This window comes from Paralichthys olivaceus, chromosome 11, assembly GCF_024713975.1.
Source record: "Paralichthys olivaceus isolate ysfri-2021 chromosome 11, ASM2471397v2, whole genome shotgun sequence".
Classification (NCBI taxonomy): Eukaryota; Metazoa; Chordata; class Actinopteri; order Pleuronectiformes; family Paralichthyidae; genus Paralichthys; species Paralichthys olivaceus.
Genome location: NC_091103.1, coordinates 23,708,006 through 23,729,893, shown reverse-complemented (window position 1 = coordinate 23,729,893; position 21,888 = coordinate 23,708,006). Strand labels below are relative to the sequence as shown.

General features: G+C 38.1%; 1 protein-coding gene across 2 annotated transcripts; it reads left to right on the top strand.

Moving 5' to 3' along the window:
• The first annotated feature begins 416 nt into the window (after positions 1-416).
• Positions 417-21,193, top strand: LOC109630413 (SR-related and CTD-associated factor 4-like). Of its 2 annotated transcripts, none has more exons than XM_020088609.2 (18): positions 417-654; positions 2,271-2,354; positions 3,342-3,386; positions 3,516-3,677; positions 3,764-3,881; positions 4,023-4,156; positions 4,260-4,406; positions 4,498-4,571; positions 4,841-4,937; positions 5,104-5,187; positions 5,407-5,480; positions 5,741-5,922; positions 6,967-7,067; positions 7,156-7,269; positions 7,382-7,538; positions 7,631-7,725; positions 19,858-19,996; positions 20,186-21,193. In XM_020088609.2, the coding sequence occupies exons 1-18, from the start codon at positions 625-627 to the stop codon at positions 20,599-20,601; spliced, it is 2,253 nt and encodes a 750-aa protein (XP_019944168.1). In that variant the 5' UTR covers positions 417-624; the 3' UTR covers positions 20,602-21,193. The 2 variants fall into 2 exon arrangements, with proteins under 2 accessions (XP_019944168.1, XP_019944167.1); XM_020088608.2 differs by having other exon boundaries at positions 20,183-21,193.
• The last annotated feature ends 695 nt before the right edge of the window (positions 21,194-21,888 follow it).

The following is a 21,888-nucleotide window of genomic DNA, read 5'->3' as shown; positions in this document are numbered from 1 at the left end:
CGTAAACTTTTTCACATTCTACTTTATAGAAAACATTATTCTACGGATTGTTTTATATTTAATAGATCCCTTTCACTTGAACCTTTTGGAGGGAAAACATTTGTCTATTAATTAAATTATATTTCCTTATTAAACAAGTTAAATGTGTTAGGGCAGCAATGAGGCATTTATACGGATTATTCTAAAATATATTCTCCACCATGGCTGCTACTTGGAAATTTAATTGGGATTAAACCGCATTTTGAGTATGAACCATTTTGTCTTTGTTTTTAATTTATTTTTATTTAAAATTTGAATAAAAAATTGAATAAAGAAACCTACAGAATTACTTTAATATTATTATTTACAGTTGTGATAAAACAAAAAATTACACGCCAGTTACCAGGCAGCGCTGCGTCTTGACGTCACACGCCAACGCAAGGGTCGCGCACGGGGTGGAGCCACCAAGCTAGCAGAAGCTTTTAGCTTAGCAGGCTAGCTCCGCGGCCGCTTCGACGTCGGTTCTGAGCGTCTCAACGTTGCTGGATGTTCTGTCGTTAGCTGAGTGACTTCATACAGTTATGATCAGATAGAGTAACAACACACACACGTTCTTCAGCCTGGTTTCCAACGAGACAGACCACCATGGATGCAGTGAACGCGTTCAACATGGAGGTAAAGTTTGTTCGTGCTTCAGCGCACCACGTAGAGCCGTCAAAATTCATGCTAAACAATATTAGCTGGATCGGCTATTGTTGTATTAACGGGAGCAGAATCTACATTTGAACTCAAATTGATCAACACGTGTCGAAGTTAGTTCGATTACTACAAATAAGAACATGGCTCGATTGGATTTGTTAGCCGTTAGCTAGCGTCGCTTGAGCACTCGCTAGGCCTGTGTTTTGCTAGCTTAACTGTTAACGTACACAACCTTGAAGAGACAACACAAACACACAAGATGTCATCAGTGTTTGTAATGTTACACCCTCACTCTTGTAGCATCAGGTGATGTTATGTGTCGTGCTGTTTTCAAATTTCGGGCTAACGCCATATTTGAGTCGCCATGTATCGTTAGCTAATGCATGTTTTTGAGGGGTTTCGGTGCATTCCATGCTAATTGGTAAGATACTCCAAGCAGCCATGAGTTTGAGGTATTTGTGATGTAAATGCTGGTTTGCATGGGAGGATGCTGTCATCGCACCTTGCTGTGTTTTGACTGCATGTGTGGGGGGAAGTGAAATTACTGGCATTTCACTACGTGCTAAACGTAAGCATCAAGACATTAATATGCATCTTACTTTCTCAGATACAGGGCTGGGTGATGTGATCAAAGGTGTAATCTAATTAAACCTAGATAGATACTTGATTGATCCCGAGGGAAATCAATTCACGTTTCCATATTAGTATAATAGTTGATAACTACAGGAATAATATCACAATGGTATTTCTGATGAGTATGTATGTTACTGGTTTTTGAAGATTGTTAAACAGCAAAATGTGATCTGAAGAGAATAATATGTGGTAAACCTCCCCATGGTGCAAATACATATGCATTAAAGGTCCAGTGTGTAAGATTTAGGTGAAAGGCTAAGAAATTGAATGTAGAATAATCCTCATGATGTTTTCACTAGTCCGTTTCATCTAAATTGTATGAATTGTAGTTTTCTTTACCCCAGAAGAGATCCTTTATATTCAAATACTTTATATTTACATCGAGGGGTCCCTCTCTCCGGAGGCCACCATGTTTTTCACATTTGTCCGGACTGAACAAACTAAACACCTTTTGAGTTTTTATGACAACTGAAGCTACCACAGGTTCTTTTTCATGTTTGGAAGGAGAGGGTGAGGTGAGGGGTGTTCAGCTGCAACATGCAACTTCAACACTAGATATCACAAAATTCTACACACTGTACCTTTAATATCTTTTGTTCTGTTGTTTTTGAGTAAAATGACACTGAGATTATAATTGGTATTGTTTGATTCCCAAATCCTACTTTGATCCTAGACATAGTCAATGTCTACTTTCCTCCTGGAGATTATGATTTTACAGTATGGCTGTGATAAATTTTTAGAAACTCTCACAAACTAAGTAAAGAACAGAAATCCTTACAAGCTGTATTGTCTGTAGAGCCCACAACTAAAATTTCCTGTAATACAATATTTTTAGAAAGGGGACAGAATATTTTCCCACTAGAAGTAGTCTGCAGATTTGTAAATTGAAAATCAAGACACTCAAAGTTTTATTCAAGGAAAACTCATGATTCTTTGTTTTTTCTTTTCAAACCCATCAGTTGTTCTCCATGATTGACGTGAAGCCTCCGATATCCCGTGCTAAAATGATGTCTGTAACAAAGTCAGCCATCAAAGCTATCAAGGTAAAGGATTATTATCATTATAAGCAGTGGCTTATTCAAGTGGGCGCTCTCTTGACTTAAAAACTTTTATTCAGAACTTTACAACTTATGCTATGACCCATTATGTGTGTTGGAAATACAGTAAAATCAGATATTTATCTTATCTGTAGCTTTCCTGTTGATAGTTATGCATACCTCAATGAATACATCAACTATAAACTCTAATACCAACAGCCCTTCTTTATTGTGTGTGTTGTTGCATGTGACAATTTGTTCTCCGTACTGGGAGATAAGCTTATCTGTCAGTTAGCCCCTCCAGCTCAGATGCGTGTTTGAATGTACTGTAATGGAGATAAAACTCTTGGATTCTTTAGTCTGAATATGCCTTTGGGTGATGTATTTTATTTTTATAATGTGTCACTGCTTTTCATTCAGCTTAACAATATATTGTAATTTCTGAAACCTTCTGAAAGGTTTATGATGAAGAAACACTTTCATTAAGTTGTTTGGCTCATCTTCTTTGTGGCACTCAAGGCGGTGAATACACAGGTCCAATTAAAAAGTCTCAGTTTTTTGTTAACGCTCACACGCAGAAAGACGCACAAAAAAGCTGGATGAGCACTTGAAACGTGGCAATATTAAAGGACATGGTAGATTTTTTTATTATTCCAGGCTATGGAGATATGAAAATCATGTAGATATTCAGAGTTTAAATAACGCATTGTTGACTATCTTTATCTCTGTTCTCTCTTTTGAGATGTAATATTTCCAGTGGCATCCTGAAACTGAACCAGACTGATTAAATGTGGGTTTGTGTGTTTGTAATGGGCACAGAAATATTTTGAAGAACTTATAAATAAATTGTTAATATTTAATTAGATGTTAGATGAAAACCTATAATCTAAATTAAAAATGACGTGATGCCAGACATGGTAATATTAAGAATAGCTAACTTGGCATGATTGAAGAATTATGTTGTGACGGATAATGTTTTCTGTTTTTCATTAGTTTTACAAACACGTTGTCCAGATTGTTGAAAAGTTCATCAAGAAGGTAGGTGCTATCGAGCTTCTTTCTGCACACTTCATCAAACATTTGAATGCACTTGATATATTCAATTTGTGGTGGGACAATATGACTAAATCACCATTGTTTTGTTATTTTCTGTTTTTTTTTCACCAGTGCAAGCCAGAATTAAAAGTCCCTGGTCTATATGTGGTTGATTCCATCGTTCGACAGTCACGGCATCAGTTTGGTGTTGACAAGGATGTTTTTGCTCCAAGATTCTTGAAAAACTTTCAAGATACCTTCCAAAATCTTTACCGCTGCCCAGAGGATGATAAGGTACTGTTAAGATTGTGGTTTTGGTATTTTATATAATTACTTTGGATGGTGATGTCTAAAGTTGTTTTTTTTCTTCTATAAATTAGAACAAAATTGTCCGTGTCCTGAACCTGTGGCAGAAGAATGGTGTGTTCGATATGGACATCATTCAGCCTCTGATGGATATGGCTAATGAAGCAATGGTTCCTCCTCCTGCACTGAAAGGTAGAGAAATTAATTGAATTATCTTTGTGCAAGATTTTGAGAGTTTTTAACAATACACCTGCGTACCTACCAGAGAGTTAAGAGAAAAGTGATGTTTTAATGTCTTCACTACTTTTTTTTTTCTTTCTTGTATTTGAACAGTTCTAGCTGACCCCCAACCAGAGATGCAGCCTCCTATCGCTCTTGCCTCAGCTGTGACCGCTGTGCCCCAGCTACCCAGTCCTGATGCCATAGCTGCTGTGGCACAGCTGTTTCAGTCCCCCCATGGGCAGGAGGTAAGTAATAAGTAGTTTTGTGTTCCATCAGGTCTACTATACATGTGTACAAATGTGTCACCATTTCATGCCTGTGAATATGTCTTTAAATTCTGAATTCTAGCTGCAGAGGATGCTCCAGAACTTCCAGCAGGCAGATAAGACCCTCGGGGTCGCCATGGCAAACAACGTGCCAGACCCTGCCCAAATGCCTGTGGCCCAGCTCAACCCATACATTGCACACACAGAAAAGAAAAGCTCGTTAGCTGAGGTAATTGTTAAGCTCAGTGTCTCTACTGCTTTAGACATATTCAATTGACCTTTCTCACTTAATTCAATGTGTACTATGTATTTTTCCTCAGAAACTCCTTGATCGTTTTGACTATGATGATGAACCAGAGGATATAACTCCTAAAGAACTGAGTGGCCAGTCACAGTGAGTTTAATGACATTTGTTTGTTTCATCCCCTTTCTTACATTTATTTGCTGTATATGGATTTGTTAGCAGTGATGACAAGACAGCTTAGTTTCTAGGCTCATTTTTATTGCTATTTCACTTATCAGCCCTTTTCTTGCTTTAACATTTCTAAATATCTGCAGCGGTAAAGGCTTACATTTCTAATATTTGGTGATTTATTTTGTTTTTTACTATATTTATAGTTTCATAATACCCACACACATTGTTTGTGTATTTTCTCATGACAGATACACAACTGAAAAAGCGTTTAACCAGTTTCCTGGTCAGATGTCCAACACAGAGAATGTTTATCCACATATGATGGGACAGACTGATGGTGTCGAGGTATCCAGTTATAACTACTTTATAAAACTTCTATAACTCTCCAATATAGCAACTCTGTTGTTAAGCATCAGCATACCGTCTGCAAATGATGTTGAGTGATCAGTTTCCCTCTAGTGTCTGCTCTTTTATACCTTCTCTCTGTGGATGTTTCTTTGTCATCTCGCAGCACGATGGAGGAATGAGTCGTGGCGAATATCGTATGATGCCAGATGGATACCATTCCATAGACCAGGCTTATTCACAGTCAAGGGTAAATCTTCAAACTCAATTTTGTTAGTTTGTTTGAATGTCTCCTGGCATTTTCTTGTTCATACAACTGACAATGCCATGGCTGGCATGGTATGGAATAGTCAGCGTTTCTGTTATGTGACATTTGAATTTGAGACCCATGGTATGAACCTTTTGGTACTTGAAACCTGTGCTTAATAATCTGTGAAAAATAAACTTGTCATCTCATCATTGTCAATAGCGAAATTCAAGAGAAGACGTGAATATGAGGCGAGAGGGTAGACAGAGAGGCTTCGGCAGAAGATCTGGTTCCAGGTAAGAGGTTGTGTAGTAAATTTCAGTTTGATGTTTTCAGTTGCACTTACTGGGGCATGTGTAATGCTAACCAAATCCTAATACATTGGGCTAAGACATCATTTTATGATCTGTCTTTGGGTAAATTACCTGTCAGAGAGCAAGTAGCATGTTGTGCAGGTTAAGCATTGGCACACTCCGCTGCTTTCATGGACATAAAGAGATGGCTTCTCTCTTTGGAATTGCAACATGATGACATCCTGTTCAACTGTGTGTTTCAGATCTCCCAGGAGGAGAAGATCAAGGTCTTCATCCCGCTCAAGAAGGTCAAGGCATAGGCGCTCTCATTCTCGCTCCAGAGACCAGCGGTTAAGATCCCGTTCTCAAGACAGGAATGAAAGAGAGAAGGACAGGGAGCGCAGGCAGAAAGGTCTTCCCAGCATAAAAAGCCAGACACTCAGTGGTATGTTAATTGCATATAAATATATAATTTTTCGACATATATATATATACATTTGTTTAATTAAATTCTTTATTTGTTTTTGAGTGACTGGTCTGATGGTTTTCAAAGGTCAACCTCTATGATATTTCCAAAGATATATATATATTTATATGTACACCAGAAATGTAATTTGTGTGTACAGTATGTAATGCATTTATGATAGAACTAGATTAATGAAGTCGCATTTGTATCCATCCATTTGTCGGCTATAACTTACAGGAAATGCCAACTTAGGTTTGAGGTCATTCAGAAATGTCTTCATTACATAGTTTGTTCAACAGTGACCATGAACAAGTTCATTAATTCACTGTAAAATGTTGTGCTCATTATGTATCCTAGTCACAATTCTTACCAGAAAATATAAGGGATCCATATTATCATAGTTTTTTACGTTCAGTTGCATACTATTGGCAACTATTTTTTACAACTCTCAAATCAGTTTAGGCCTTTATTGATTCAATATTTCTTGGGTTATATACAGACAACCTTGCTTGTGGTTTATCTGTAAATTTGTACATAACTTGCCCTTTTAATTTACATTACTATTTTCTAATAGAAAACCTTTTTAGAGCTTTATTGATAAATCGCACTGATTATTTTCCAAAGTTAATTAAAGGTCAGGTACCTTTGTGTACTTCAAGTTTTGCTTGAAATCGTTGCGTTATCAGTCCTCCTCATACATCCCAACAAGTTTCTGATGTAAGTGATGGGTCCACAGACCATGTTTTTTTTAACTTGATTATACTAAATAAGTCTGACATAGTCAAAGTCAAGTGATGCTCTTCATAAGTTAGTCTTTTTATCGTGAAAATTCATCCTGGCCTTTTTGCCAGTTTTCCATGTAGAGCTGCTGCAGACGGATAGAAACATAAAAGGAGGTTTTGTTTCAAAAACTCCGTAACTTTGTAACATGTGCACTTGATTTGTCTCTTTCATGTTATCTTGATCAAGTACAATCACAATGAACATGAGCCTGATAAGTCTTATATCTGTTTTTGCTTATAGTTTGTAGCACCACACTTTGGGTTGGACAACTAGACAAGAAAACTCAGCAGTCTGACGTGATGTCCCTTTTGGAAGAGTTTGGTCAGATTGAGTCAATCAATGTAAGTTTAGATAATTCCCTTCAGAGATACTTTAGGCCTCTATGATCAATAGCTCATGTTCTCCTGTGTCTCATTGTTTTTGCTCCAGATGATTCCTCCGAGAGGTTGTGCCTATATTGTTATGGTTCACAGACAAGATGCCTATACAGCTTTGAACAAGCTCAGTAAGGGGTCATACAAAGTCAATCAGAAACCAGTTAAGGTACATAGTCTCTTTCACATATCATCTTTATCTCCACTTATATGTGTTGGTTCAGTATAATGCATTTTGATTGATTAACTTGATTGAAATACCTATTATCATTATTCCCTAGATTGCTTGGGCTTTGAACAAAGGTATAAAATCAGCACACAAAAAGTTCTGGGATGTGGAGCGGGGGGTTACCTACATTCCCTGGAGCAAAGTCAAAGTCGAGGAATTGGAGAGCTATCGAGAAGGGGGCATGCTGGACACAGAGACACTAAACCCAGGTAAATACTTCACTACTCTTCTAGTGTGGCCAAGATTTACCTGCTGCATCCAGTTTTCCTGATGTTGTCTTTTCAATTTCCTCTACGCATAGAGTGGACCAATGCCAAGGACCTCAATAAGCCGGTGGCTGTAAATGGAGCATTGGAGAGTGTGCCAGCAGATGGAATGGTCACTGCTCACATTCAGGTACTGCTAATACTGTCTTTAAACATCTTCTTTTTAATATCACAAGTGTTGTTGTATAGGTTTAATGACCGTAGTGTCGGTCACTACTCTTCTTTTGGAGGACATAAGGAAAACAAATTGTTGCATATGAGTAGTAGAGCTTATCTGAAAAAAAATCCTCTAATCTTTATAAAAAACAGTTTAAATTTAAAGAAATTATCTATGTGAATGATTAATTTTAAATATCAAATAAGAAACGTTTTCATATTACTAATGCAGGAGGCAATACAGACTGGCCCATTCAGTCAGAAATACTAATAATAGTTAGAAAAAAATCAAGGCCCACACAGTTGTGCCGGGAAACTTAAAATCTACTTCCAGACAATTGAGTCAACAAATGAAATGATGCCCGGCCGGTGTTATGCAATGCGTCACCATAGCTACATTACTAATGCCTCTGCTTTGTTATTCACTATCAGTGAACTGACCTTTGAAGCTAAGACACCCACCATGACAGCCAGAATGGAGGTAAACATGTCTGAGGATTTTCATGGTGTCAGGTTAAGAACAATAGTTGAAAGTGCAGTCAAAGAAATAAACAAACCATTGCTCACAAGCCTATGTGTGACCATGTACATTTTAATATTGACTGATTTAAAACAAACTACATCCACGCTTCTGGTCTTAAGGCCAAGAAATAACTGTCCATTACGGTGACAGCTGATGACCAGAGAGATACATATAATTGTATTGATTATGATGCGGTATTAAACGGTCAAATTCAGTGTATAATATATTTTAGATTTAGTCTTTCAAACTTACAAAGAAACGTGAATAAAAATGCTTAATAACTGTCATTCAGGCCTCAAGATTATTATAATTACAATCATTTGGAGCTGTAAGAAACGTCTTCAGAAGCTAGTTTGGGAGCATTAAATTCTTCTTATTGTGTTATCTTGATTTTGCCTTGAACACTGAGCTCGACTATAGTGAAACTTCCCCAACAAGGACAAGCAGCCTGTAACGGTTACATGCCCTAAGAGCTCTATGACTCCAGAAAACCTCAGTTAGTGTGCTACAGATGTGGGATATGGTGCTATTTTATAGTGCTGAAAAGAACCTTTTATTAAAAGAGCAAGATACATCTATTTACTCTGTAATAGGAATCGCCATTACATCTTGAACAAGATTTGTTTCAGAGTCGCCAAATAAACAGATAAATGTAATTTTGGTGATTTTTATCCACAATTCAGATAAGCTCATCTGCTGATTGGAATTGAATTACAATGCTTATATTTTCCTCCTTTTTCTTTACAAAACATTTGCATCTTCACTCCGAAGTCTTGTATTGTGCGGTTTAACATATTCAAATAAAGTGGGTAATACGAAAACATTAATTACTGTGGTATGTGTAGAGGGAAGCTTTTCTTTTACTCTTTCTCTGTTTTCAGTAGCTGAGCTCCAAAACCCTGAAAGTCTGGGTTTGGCAAAAATGTGTATGAAATGTTTTCACATCTAATTACCAAAACCATTAACTAACATCTACCAGTAGTGGGCAACAAACCAAAAAAATGATAATAAAAATATGCTCTTGGACTTTTTCACCAGTTTTTTTTAAAGTTTAGATATTTTTTTGTCTTCCAATGACCATGTGCGGAATAAATGGTCGATGCACTAGCTTAAATAAAACATGATGGAGCTCTACTGCGTGCAGCCTACCACACTTAGCAGGCCTGCCAAACCTCCGCTGGAAGAAAAGTTGCGTACACATCGTGAGGTCGAGAGTATCTGACTGTAGGCTGCTGGTGGGACGTAAAGGTCAGATTGAAGAAGCGTGTCCAAGTGGGAGACAAGGTAAGCCGACAGCACTGCTGTGCTAAACGTGGCGCTAAACCAGACAACTGTTATGAAAACTGGAGAAGAGATACAATTTGTAAATTTGTTAAGGGAAATGTTCCTTAATAAAACTATACTAGGGTCATTGTTCATCAGAGGATACATGGTCTAATAACACCTGCCACTTCTATAAAGCTTACTTAAAGAGGTGGATCAAAATCATTTTTGTCTGTTTAAAACTCACTGTCCATGTATACCATATCCAGCCATGCATATGGTAGTTTTCAGCGTAGTAGTTGTGGATTTTGAATATTTGTCATTGATTGAATAATTGAGAAAAAACTCAGGTAGTTCTTTTATTTTCATTTGTGGACTGGATTCAGAGCATTTGAACTTATATCAGATTTTTCTTTCAAATGCTTATGGCCAAATGAGTGTGTGTCCAAATAGCTGCACAGCTGTGTCATGTGTCCGCCTCTTTGAGCAGCGTTGGGTCAAAGGAGCTTGAACTTGAAACTAATGTTCTACTTTGAATATTGCTGCTCCAACACTAAAGCAAAAACCTATATCATAGTTGTCAAGGCACATGCATATTGCTTAAGTTGTTTAACAGAAACTCACAGGCAGCATTAGACTAGTTAACTGTACACTACATATGTACCTCTGCCTGCGCAGATAAACCTGCTTATTACAGGATTAATGGTTTGTATTTATGTCGTGCTTTTCAAGTCTTGATGACCAGTCAGATTAGTTTACCATAGGTTGTGGCACTGGGACAGTAATACAAACTGAGATAACCCCTTATGTCTTCAGTTAGTTTGCTGTCCAAATCAGTTGAGCATCGAAGGCAGCCAACTGACACTTGTTGCTCAAGCTATTTTGACATCAAACACACCCACACCTTTTGTTTTCTGCTTTTGTCTACACAATGCCTCACACCAATGACATATGGGCTCATGGACTTGTCAGGACACGTCACTGTCCTTTTTTCAACATCAATGTGCATCAACTTTCTAAGAAAGTTACAACTTTATCACATTTACTCCCTGGATCTGCAAATCTCAGTTACAACTCTTTCTCTTGCTCCTCTACCTGTCTGAACTATGGGGCATGTGTTACATGTGTCAAATAATGTGATTTGGTCAGTGTGTGTGTGTGTTGCGCTAAAAGATTCATGTTCGGTTATCTTCAAGAGCAGCTGAAAGGAGGAAATACATTATCAAGTGTCAAGAAAGACGCATTGCTAAACAGCGCCAGATGAATATGCCGAGGAATTGAAGTGTTCAATGTCTGTTCAACGCACAGGGTTGACAGATCTTAAGTCACTTTTTAACCTTAGCTACTCTGTAGCTTACAAAATAACATCTGATATAATATCCTGCAGTCCATATTTTCATCTCAGAATCAATATGAATGCTCCATTTGCATGCTAAAATATTCTGTGGTTCAATTTGAGTAGTTTCTTCACCTGAGCTTGCAGGACTGAGCTTTAATTTCTTTGATACCAAAGCTCAGTTGTGCACCATAAGACCATAAGTGACTGAAGTGACATAATTTCTTACATTGCCTAATCTCATGCTAAATGCCAAACATATACTCCTGGCATATTGGCACTAATACTCTTTTGAAGAATAGTGAGTCTAATGTCAAAGCCCATTTGTAAGAGCTTGGCCTTTCATTGGAGGGTCTGATTATTTTAATGCACTAATCACATTTACTTCATCAATGATATCTGAATTCCAGGGTCAATGTTTGCTAGCATATTTATCAATTCTTCATGGATAAAAAAACAGCCAGTGTGCAGAATGCAAGTCTTCAATTCCAGTTGATTGTGGATTCTTTTATTAAAGAACCACTATATACTTCCCACTGTGCAATGCTCTCTTTAAAGGTACAGTGTGTAGAATTTGTGATATCTAGTGTTGAAGTTGCATGTTGCAGCTGAACACCCCTCACCTCACCCTCTCCTTCCAAACATGAACAAGAACCTGTGGTAGCTTCAGTTGTCATAAAAACTCAAAAGGTGTTTAGTTTGTCCAGTCTGGACTAATGTAAAAAACATGGCAGTCTCCGTAGAGAGGGTCTCCTCGATGTAAATATAAAGTATTTAAATATAAAGGGTCTTTTCTGGGGTAAAAAAAACTACAATTCATACAATTTAGATGAAACACACTAGTGAAAACATCATGAGGATTATTTTCATGTTATATTTCTGCAAATAGTTCCCTTTCACCTAAATCTTACACACTGGACCTTTAACGTTTGTCTATATCTCGAATGAAGCATTTAAGTGTTCTGACAGACATACAGTACATTTCCACTGTAACTATCTGCTTTTGCTCCCATAGAAAACAGGGCATATTACCGTAAAGTGGATAGAATAACAGAAATGTGATGACAGCCCTTTTTCATTAATAAACTGCTTGAATGACAAAGTAAATAAACAAAGGCAAAAATAAGTAAATGTTACTGCTAATTTTGGATCTTTAACCTCAGAGAATGCGGAAATGGCCTGTGTGTAATTTAAACAGCGACCATACTTCAAAATGTCAGCCCACTTTTCTCTTTTTTCAATTTTGCTCATTTTGATCCCTACACTTTTAAAATAAAATAACTTCAAATGGGAAGTGGACTGCAAAGAAAAACTGACATGAACTATTCATGTTTAGCAACAAACTATTAAGCACTATTGCAAATGTAACTGAAAGGTCCAGTGTGTAAGATTTAGGTGAAAGGGAACTGTTGGCAGAAATGTAATGTAGAATAATCCTCAAGATGTTTTCACTAGTTCATTTCATCTAAATTGTATGAATTGTAGTTTTCTTTACCCCAGAAAAGGCTCTTTATATTTAAATACTTCATATTTACATCGAGGGGACCCTCTCTACGGAGGCCGCTATGTTTTTCACATTAGTCCAGACTGGACAAACTAAACACCTTTTGAGTTTTTATGACAACTGAAGCTACCACAGGTTCTTTTTCATGTTTGGAAGGAGAGGGTGAGGTGAGGGGTGTTCAGCTGCAACATGCAACTTCAACACTCAATATCACTAAATTCTACACACTGTACCTTTAAAGGGACCCCCCTCCCCCCAAGAAAGAGGAGAAAAAGGCTTATCACGTGGTTTGTAAAATATTTCAGAGAAAGCGGGAGACAACCAGTAGACTCAAGAAAAAACATTAGCTACTGTGTTCTCTCTGTGTTCTATATGGCCTTTAGTGACTGTATTCATGCACTTATTGAGCATATTAATATTTCTCACATTGCATCTTTAGGTTCCCTCTCCCTTTGAGTACTATAAACTAAAAACAGCTAGTGCAGTAAGAATCTAAACTAGAAATTAGACTCACTTGGACATTTACCTATTGTACATTATTAAAACACCACACGGGGGATTTGTAATACTTAAGTATACTAAATAATACTGTAAATATTTACATTAAATAGAAATCAATCTCTCAGAGCAAGTTTGTACACTTTCAGCCAAAACATTTAAAACACCTGCCTAATATCATGTTGGACCTCCTTGTGCAACTCAAACAGCACTGACGCATTGTGAAATGGACCTCACAAGACTTTGGAAGATGTCCTCTGGTATCTGGCACCAAGACATTAGCATCAGATCCTTCAAGTCTTGTAAGTTGCGAGGTGGGTTCTCCAATGATGGGGGTTGTTCTTCCTGTGCATTCTGCATATGCTCGACTGGTGTGAGATCAGCAGAATGTAAAGGCCAAATGAACACCTTGAGCTCTTTATAATGTTCCTCACACTGTACCTGAAGAATATTGCGGTGCAGCGGGGTGCGGGACAGGAAGTGATGTACTTGGTCTGAAACAATGTTTAAGTAGGTGGTATGGGTAAAATAACCTCAACATGAATATCAGGACCCAAGGTTTCCCAGCAGAACATTCGGTTGAACCGTCACAATGTCTACACCGGTTTGCCTTCTTCCCATGGTGCATCCAGATACCACCTCTTCCCCCAGGTAAATGATGCATGTGCACCAGGCCATCCATGTTATGTAGACTGATTCACCAAACCAGGCCACTGTCTTCCATTGCTCCATAGTTTCGATGCTCACGTGCCCAGTGAAGCTGTGATTGGTAGTAGACGGGGTCGGGATTGGAACTCTGGGATGAGCACTCTCTAAAACTATTCAGCCCCATACTTACAAACTGTGATGCACTGTGTCCTGAGAGCTTTCTGCAGCATTAAGGTTTTCAGCAGTTACTGCAGTTCTACTGTAGTACAGCAGTTCTCCTCTGTGGCATTGAACCACATGGGCAAACCTTCACTCTCCATTGTTATCAAAGAACCTTGGGCATCCATGACCCTGTCACTGGTTCAACTGTACCACTTTGTAGGCACTAACCACTGCTGGGTTATCTCCCCTAAAAGGACGTGCTGTTCTTGTGATGCTTTGACCCAGTCACGCTACCATCACAATTTGGCCTTCATCAGAGGTGCTCAGATCTTTACACTCATTATTTTTTCCTGTTTCCAACACAACAGGGAATATGACTGTTCACCTGCTGACAAAGATAATACACCCCTCACAGGTGCCTTTGTAAGGAGATTATTCTTTCATCTGTCAGTGGTTTTAACATTACGGCTGATCCACTTTTTTATAAAATAAATATAATCTTAATTAACATCAAAATTACATTAATATTTCTACCTGGCATCTGCAAAATGTAGGTGAAAATTGTTCTTAACATGTTTTTAGGAGGTTAAAAGGGCTCTTATGTTCAAAAAGTTGTCTCACAAACAAAAAACCTATTCCAATCAATTACTTTGTCATAGTAATTACACATTACATTGTCTTTTGGTTATAAGTTTTCACAAAGGTTTTAGATTTTTACATATCTTTGTGTCTGTGCTTAAAATAGAAATATAGAATCTGTGAATGTGCACAAGACGGGAGAGATGAAGAATAATTCTTTGTCTTCATTACATTTAAAAAAAATGTTAACATGCATGAAAAAGATTCATAATCTAGATGTTGTAGACATCACAGGTCGGATTCTGGAGCCTCCCTACGTGTACTGATTAGGGTTTAGGTTGTTCGCTCATTAACGTGAATTAAAATGTAAAATCTGAGCAGTCTTCTCCTTTCAGTCATTTTCCTGTGAAAAGACATTTCAAGGAAAGAGAGGAATTCTTCAGTTACATCACACAATACAACATGGGTCTTTATCCAAGTCTGGAGAACGTCAAACTCACATGAGTCCTCACAAAGGTGAGTGTTATAGAAGTCATCTTTGGATATTGGGATTTCTGCTCTTGGATGGTACTGTGGAGTGGCTGAAAGGTAATGAAAGGCTCATTCATAATGATACAGACCTTTGAATTTTCACATTTTCTTCACTCAATATCAAGGCTGTGTTATCGTAGAGCTGCTTCATTACTGTCTTCTCACCTGTTTCACAAGTAGCAGGTATAAATAAAGAACAGAGGAATTATATTGAAGAGTGAAAGCCTTGAGTTGATACAGAGTCCTGATTGAAGATTCAGTGCCCTGCTGCTTTTACTCTGTGGAATACACCTGCAGAAAAAATGAAGCTGCTGTAATCCTGTATTTCCTGCTGATGGGATGAAACAGCAGGTTTAGGGCAGACCACTGTGATGCTTCACCGAGCACTGACTGCATCCAGGCTGTCTGATTTATGAAGTGATTATTTTTTATTTCAATTGTTTTTTTATTCTTAAACAGCATGAAAGGTCATTCCCATAGAAAATATGACAGGTGCTCTGTGATTTACCTCATGGCTGAAGTTAGTGAAGCGATTTGCTGTAATCTCACACTGCCAGGTAATGACTTTAAATGAGTTTGTGAAATTTTGTAAACTGGCATCAACATCTTTTGAAGAAATAAGCCAATATCTAAGAAAAAAACGCCCCCCTCCCTATGAGCCTGCTTTCTTCATGAGGTCAAGGCAGAGAGTTGCACACCTTAAAGGTTCAGTGTGTAGGATTTAGTGACACCTAGTGGTAAAGTTGCGTTTTGCTGCTGAATACCCCTCACCTCACCCTCCCCTTCCAAACATGACAGAGAACCTGTGGTAGACTTCAGTTGTCATTAAAACTCAAAAACTGTTAAGTTTGTCCAGTTTGGGCTACTGTAAAAAAGAAAACATGGTGGCCTCCGTAGAGAGGACCCGCTCCTGAAATAAATATAAAATATTTAAATAAAGGGCCCGTTCTAGTGTAAAGAAAACAATTAGAACGATTTAGATGATTACACACTAGTGCAAACATCCCAAGCATTATTTATATTCAATTTCTGCCAATTGATTCCTTAACCTAAATCTTACACACTGAAACCTTAAAGCCACTAGGTGTAGGATTTTAAAAATGCTAGCTTTGGCGCCCCCTAACGGCAGTTTTAGAATTGACATTGTATATGACCTACTTACACTATTATCTTGGATTGATGTCGCATTTCAGCAAAGGTAGGCAAATTATCAATTTGGAAACTGGGGCCCTGTTCAGGCCTGAAATTAGCATCTGCCCTGAGAGATCTGATCACATGTGGCATTAAAGTGTCTTGAATGTGATCTCACTTTCCCTCTCTGTAAAGATATACTTCTATCTGTGAAGATGGAATAGTTTTGTGTATTACCTAGTCTTTGTTTGCATATGTGTTTCGTGTGTGTTGTGTGTGGCCCCGTGCACACCTGGTGTTAACATGTATTTGTGATCTCATCGCAAGTGGCCAGCTCTACTTACAGGTGTGAACACACTCACATCAGATAGCGAGTAGATCACACCAGACCACATTCGGAGGTGGTGTGGGCCACATGTGTCCACGTTGTCTCAGCAGTGAAAGAGACGTCCTCTGACCCACTAAAGTTTCACTATGAACTGAACATATCTTTAGTGTTATCCGTGCCCATGACATCATGACTGATACTTTTCTTAAATTGGTGAAATCTTTCTTTACTGCATTTGCATGAAATTCATTCAGCGCCTCCTGACTCTGTTCTCTCTCATGCCAACACACATACACACACACACACACACAGACACAGTGACGTGGAGTGGAGAAGTGAGATCCAATCATATGTGTTTACAGGAGACGCATTCAGTGCACATTTGAGTTTCTGGCCACTTGTGATCAGATGCCTCAGGACAGATGATAATACCAGGGGTGTCTGTGTTCCTGACACACAGAGCCTGAGTAGGAGTGGAATGTGGCCCAGTATAAACTGAGGATGCATATGGTTCATACCTGTAGTTACAGCTGTGATTTGATCAATCAGGGCGCATGTCAATACCAGGTCTAAACGGTTTGGGTGATTCAGGATGACTGATTATTATTTTGAGCATAAAAAACAGATCTGTTGCTGCAACCCCCAACAGAGGGCTCTCAATCTGCTTTTGTTGTATTCAAGAAGGGAAACTGCCCTTTTTTTTCAACCACTAAGCTTGAGCTGTCAAACCTGGTTGATTTACTTAACTTAGCGCATGCACAACATGCTTTTATTTATACTTGCCAGAGTCTTTACACGTACTTCAGTCACTTGATGTTTCTAGAAAAGAAAAGTAAATCTAGAGACACAGTGTTTTGTGTTTCTCTGCTTGTTTTTTTTCTCTATTCACACATTTCGAGATGTGGAACAAATTACTACAATGTAAAGAATTTCCTTGATTTACACGTACATTTAAACTTACCTCTTCCTTTTGCAGTGTAGACTTCTAGTTGTGTGTTTTGTACATGTATGTATGACAGGCAGTAGACATAGATACCCTCTGGGTGCAGATATATTTCAGAGATCTGTAAACAGTTTGAGCTGTCAAAATGATTTCCATCAAATAATATAATATATTCTGAATATTGTAGTTATTTGCTTTAATGTGTATACAGTCATTAATGCAACACGGTTATGAATAGAATTCACTTAACTCACTGAGGGGTGATTTGACAAAGCAGAGATGAGACAAACCTGTTGTCCCTTCTCATTTTTTAAACCTCGCATTGATCAATTGGGACGTTTTTGTGTGTTCGGTGTCCTCGAGCTGTTGGAGATCAGATTCAATTTTGAAAGGAAACTGTTTCATTCATTATCCGTCACAAGATTTGTGGGTGTTTGTAGCCAGTGTTTCTTCAGCTTTGGCATCAAGGAGTGAGAATCAAGGGAGAAACTTCTGGCATCTCGCAGCATCTGGTAGGCTGTGAGTTTTTACTTGATTCGCTCAGTGACTGTGAGAAGCGATCGTACACTCATACAGAGAAATGTAATTTGTGTTACTTATAGATTTAGGGTTGTAGGTTGAATGAATATGACATGAAAATAAATGAATTTAGCACTTTGGATTGAATGAGTGCATCAGAGGTCTTAGCATACATTTGTACATTTTATTTCCATCACTAATTATATCTCTTATCAAACTGAATTACTCAAGATTGCAGTTCAGTTATGCAGCACGTGCACTATATGTTTCTTGTTTTATTTAGAAATATTTTACAACAGTACTAAAAGGAAGCAGAAACAAGTTTGATATGATTTTACTGTGACTTCACTACTAACTTTGGTCCTTCAGTCATTTAATCATAACTATTATACACTTTAGTCATTAGATTTTGTTAGGCAGTAACAATACACATTTATAAACCAAAGTCATATTTTAAATTGATTATTATTAGTGAATTCACTGTCAGAAGTGTATAAGCCTTGTGATGTCTGATATAAAATAATTATAATCGTCTCAGTTTAGAGATGTAACACTGATGCTTTAAGCTTTCTATTGTTGCGTTCAAGGCAGTATTTCTAGTTTCTATTCTGAACATACAAGTACAGTTATGTTACTGTTATGTGGAAGTATTGCTAGCCTGTAGATTTTCACTTGTAAAGTGGCAGTAAAACTATACTATGAGATGAGAGTGAAGTGCTTGACCTTTGTCACAACTTCTGTTCATTGTCAGTTTATAGGTCAGCACATTATCTCCAATCATGTGCATGAGTTTCTATTAAAGTTAGTGTTAGTTTTATTGCAGTGTGTCTATATTATTGCATGTGTGCATGTTTGATTGTTTATTACATGGCCGTGGGGATTGTGAAGGAACTTATCACTTCCCTGTCCTGGTCACGACCTTTACCTTGACCTTAAAACAAAGCCATCATGTTGTCTCAGTCAAATCTATGGTATGGTATCCTTCTAGGGACAAGAAATGGGGAGCATGGTCGGAAAGAAATGCATTTCTCAGCATTGTCAGAGCAGTGATTTGCACCCTTGGAATTAAAGTTTAATAATTTACATCAAATATCTGTTCTCTTCAGCAGTCATTTCTCCACCAATGAAAACTCTCAATATTCAGATTACAATTCCCCTCCATAAAGGAAGACTTCATCCTTTAATAGTGGCTGTTAACAACTGTGTGTTGTTGTTATACACACAGGGTTTGAAGTGCTTAGAGCCTATAATAGTGTTTGATGCAATGGTGCCCACAAAAGTATGTTTCAACACATCTGTAACAGCAAACCCCTGTTGGTCAGAGGCGGACATACACTTTGTTTGACTTATTTACACACAGCAGTAAACAGTGAGAAGTGTGTGTGGGTGTGATTTCCAGGAAGGGAATTTTTTTTTTAGCCTGATGTTGGTTCAAACCCTGCAGTACACTGTATCAAAGGGGTAAGTAACCACGCAGTCATGAAGTTTGATCTGCCAGTAAATTACATTAAAATATAAGATGACTTGAAATCAACTGCACCGTCAAGGATCTAAAATTGGTATTTCATGTTTTTATACAGAATTACTTAATTATAGAGCTCCTTCATTCTAAATGAGATATATAGGATTCAACGTGTCCTGCATAAAACACAGTACACAGCCAGTGAAGGAGCCTATTGTTCTGATTCAGGCTGGGCAATATTTTTTAATTCATAGTTAGTGCAGTATCCATTTATCACTCTGTCTTCTGGCAAAGTATTATGGGATTTAGTCTATCCTGTCTTTCATGTCTGTCACAATGTCGTATCGTCAGAGGGAAAATAATCCTGTTTTTCCCGTGATCTGAATTAAGATTGTTGCAGATTCTACATAATTAATAAAACATTTTCTGTTCTTATTACGAGTTTGTCTCCATTTTTGTGTGAATGTAATCTGGTTTATAATCTCTGCATGATAATGAACACTAATCCTGTCTCGGGGAAATGTGCAAAAATACTCGTCCAGACAGTTTTGAGCTGCCTCGTGCTATGCAGCCAGATGATGTTTATGCAGTTTCTTTTCGTTCACCGCTTCAAGGCGACTTCCTTGCTCGCTTCACTTTTATGTTAACTGGGATGCCATTGTGTTTCTGTGTCTTCCAGGCGCCAGCAGTGCAACAGGTAGCACCCATCCGAAGTCCACCAGCTTTTCCTGCCCCCATCATGCTGTCCCCTACGGCTATGCCTCCAGGAGGAGCCTCATTCCTCCCCTCTGAATTTGACCCCAAAAACCTGGCACCAGGTAACACATTTATAAAGAAGAAAATACTGTAGACTCGAATATGTGAATGCTGTCATGTTTCATAAAATGTCTCTTTGCACTATAATCTTGTTTTAATGTTATTTCTTTCAAATTTGCTCTCTGGACTGTCGCAATACTTGATTTCCCACTGGGGATAAGAAAACCTTATCTTTTCCCTTGTTTCAGCAGGAAGTGTAAAACCTCCAGAGGACTCCAGCACAGAATCTAAAAAAGACAAAGGCCCTCCATCAGATGCAGGCAGCGACAATCAGCTGGGCTCACCTGTGGCCCCAGTGATGACCCTGCCCGGCCCAGCAGTCATGCAGGGTCCCAGACCGGGCATGCCGCCTCTGCAGCCTCCTCCTGGCATGCCAACTCCTCATATGCCACCCTTCCTCTCACCTCCAAACCTGCCACACATGCCCCCGCAGATGATGTTTCCACCAGAGCGGTTCAGAATGCCCCTGCCCTTCGCTCCTCGTGGCCCTCCTTTCCTTCGACATCCCTCTATGGGACCAGAGGGCATGGACAACAGGGAAGGGAGGCACTTCAGGAATGGGAGGCCGGGATTTGGGTGCCCACCTTTCCACAGAGGGAGGTGGTAGAAGTGGGCTTGGACGAGATACTTGGACATGTGTTTCAACTGTTGTGAACGATTGGGGGTGCAGAAACTTGAGTTCAATCTTTATTTTACACCACCAGAACCTTTTTTGTAGCTATAAACAAACCAGAAAAAACAAAGACTGGGTGTTCTGAATGTAGTCACTGCTCCTTTGAGTTCGACAGAGAAAAGACTTTGCTGTAAATACTGTGCGTGTTGTAGCTGTTGACTATCTTTTTTGTATATTTGAAGTTGTGTAGTTTAATCCAGTAACAATGGTAGTTTAAAGTTTTAAAAAAAAAGGTATAAAAATCTGTATTTTTGAGCTTATTCCCTCACCTGAAGTTTTGTGTACGGACGAAGAAAAATCTATAATTCACACCTTTTTGGTATTTTGTTTTTAGTAAAAAAAAAAGCTTTGTACACACCGATATTTAATTCTTCACCAGACATGTCTGATTTCATTTAAAGCAGGGAATTTCATGTCCTGCCAGTAGAGGGAGGAGTAATGCCTGCTACCTTGGCCAACCTCTGTTGTACATTAAGATCACGCCTAGGCTCACAGGAAGTGAATATTAAAAAAAGAGGTGCTACCATTTGATCGTTGTGTCAGTTTTTGTTCATCAACGGGATATTTTTAACATCTCTGAGAAAAATTGAGTTTGTGTAATATCATGCTTGAGGTTTCTGTCAGTGTTATAACACAGCAATAGGGCTGTGCGATTAAACTATCAGTATTAATCACACATTTATTTTCATCAATAGCAATATAACGAGTCATATTCATATAATAGTAAGGATGGATAACACATTATGCTCAGATTTGTAAAATGTAGCGTTTGTCGTTCTCTGACCATAACGAAGAGTTTAAATCCACGACCACTTTAAACAAGTTTATTTCAAACTTAGAAAAAAATAATAATACAACATTTATTGTAATAATTATCAATATCAAGTGATATTGAAATTTGACTCTGGTATAATTTTTGACCATATCACCCAGCCTTACTCTGTAAACAGTTTTTGAGCACCTATAGAAATGTTCATTTTAAAACCTGTCTTAAAATAGGCATGCCCATGATTTCCCAGGTTTTAGTCATGGGCTATTGATAATGATGCCTTGACCATGATCCTATTTTGCTTTTGATTCATTTATTTTATGGAATTCAACCTGTTTAAATGTGTAAATCTAGTATTTGTTCAAATTTCTGAAACTGTGCTGGAGAAATCAGAATCAGAATCTTCTTTATTGCTAAGTAAGTAACAGGTTTCATACGAGGAATATGTTAAT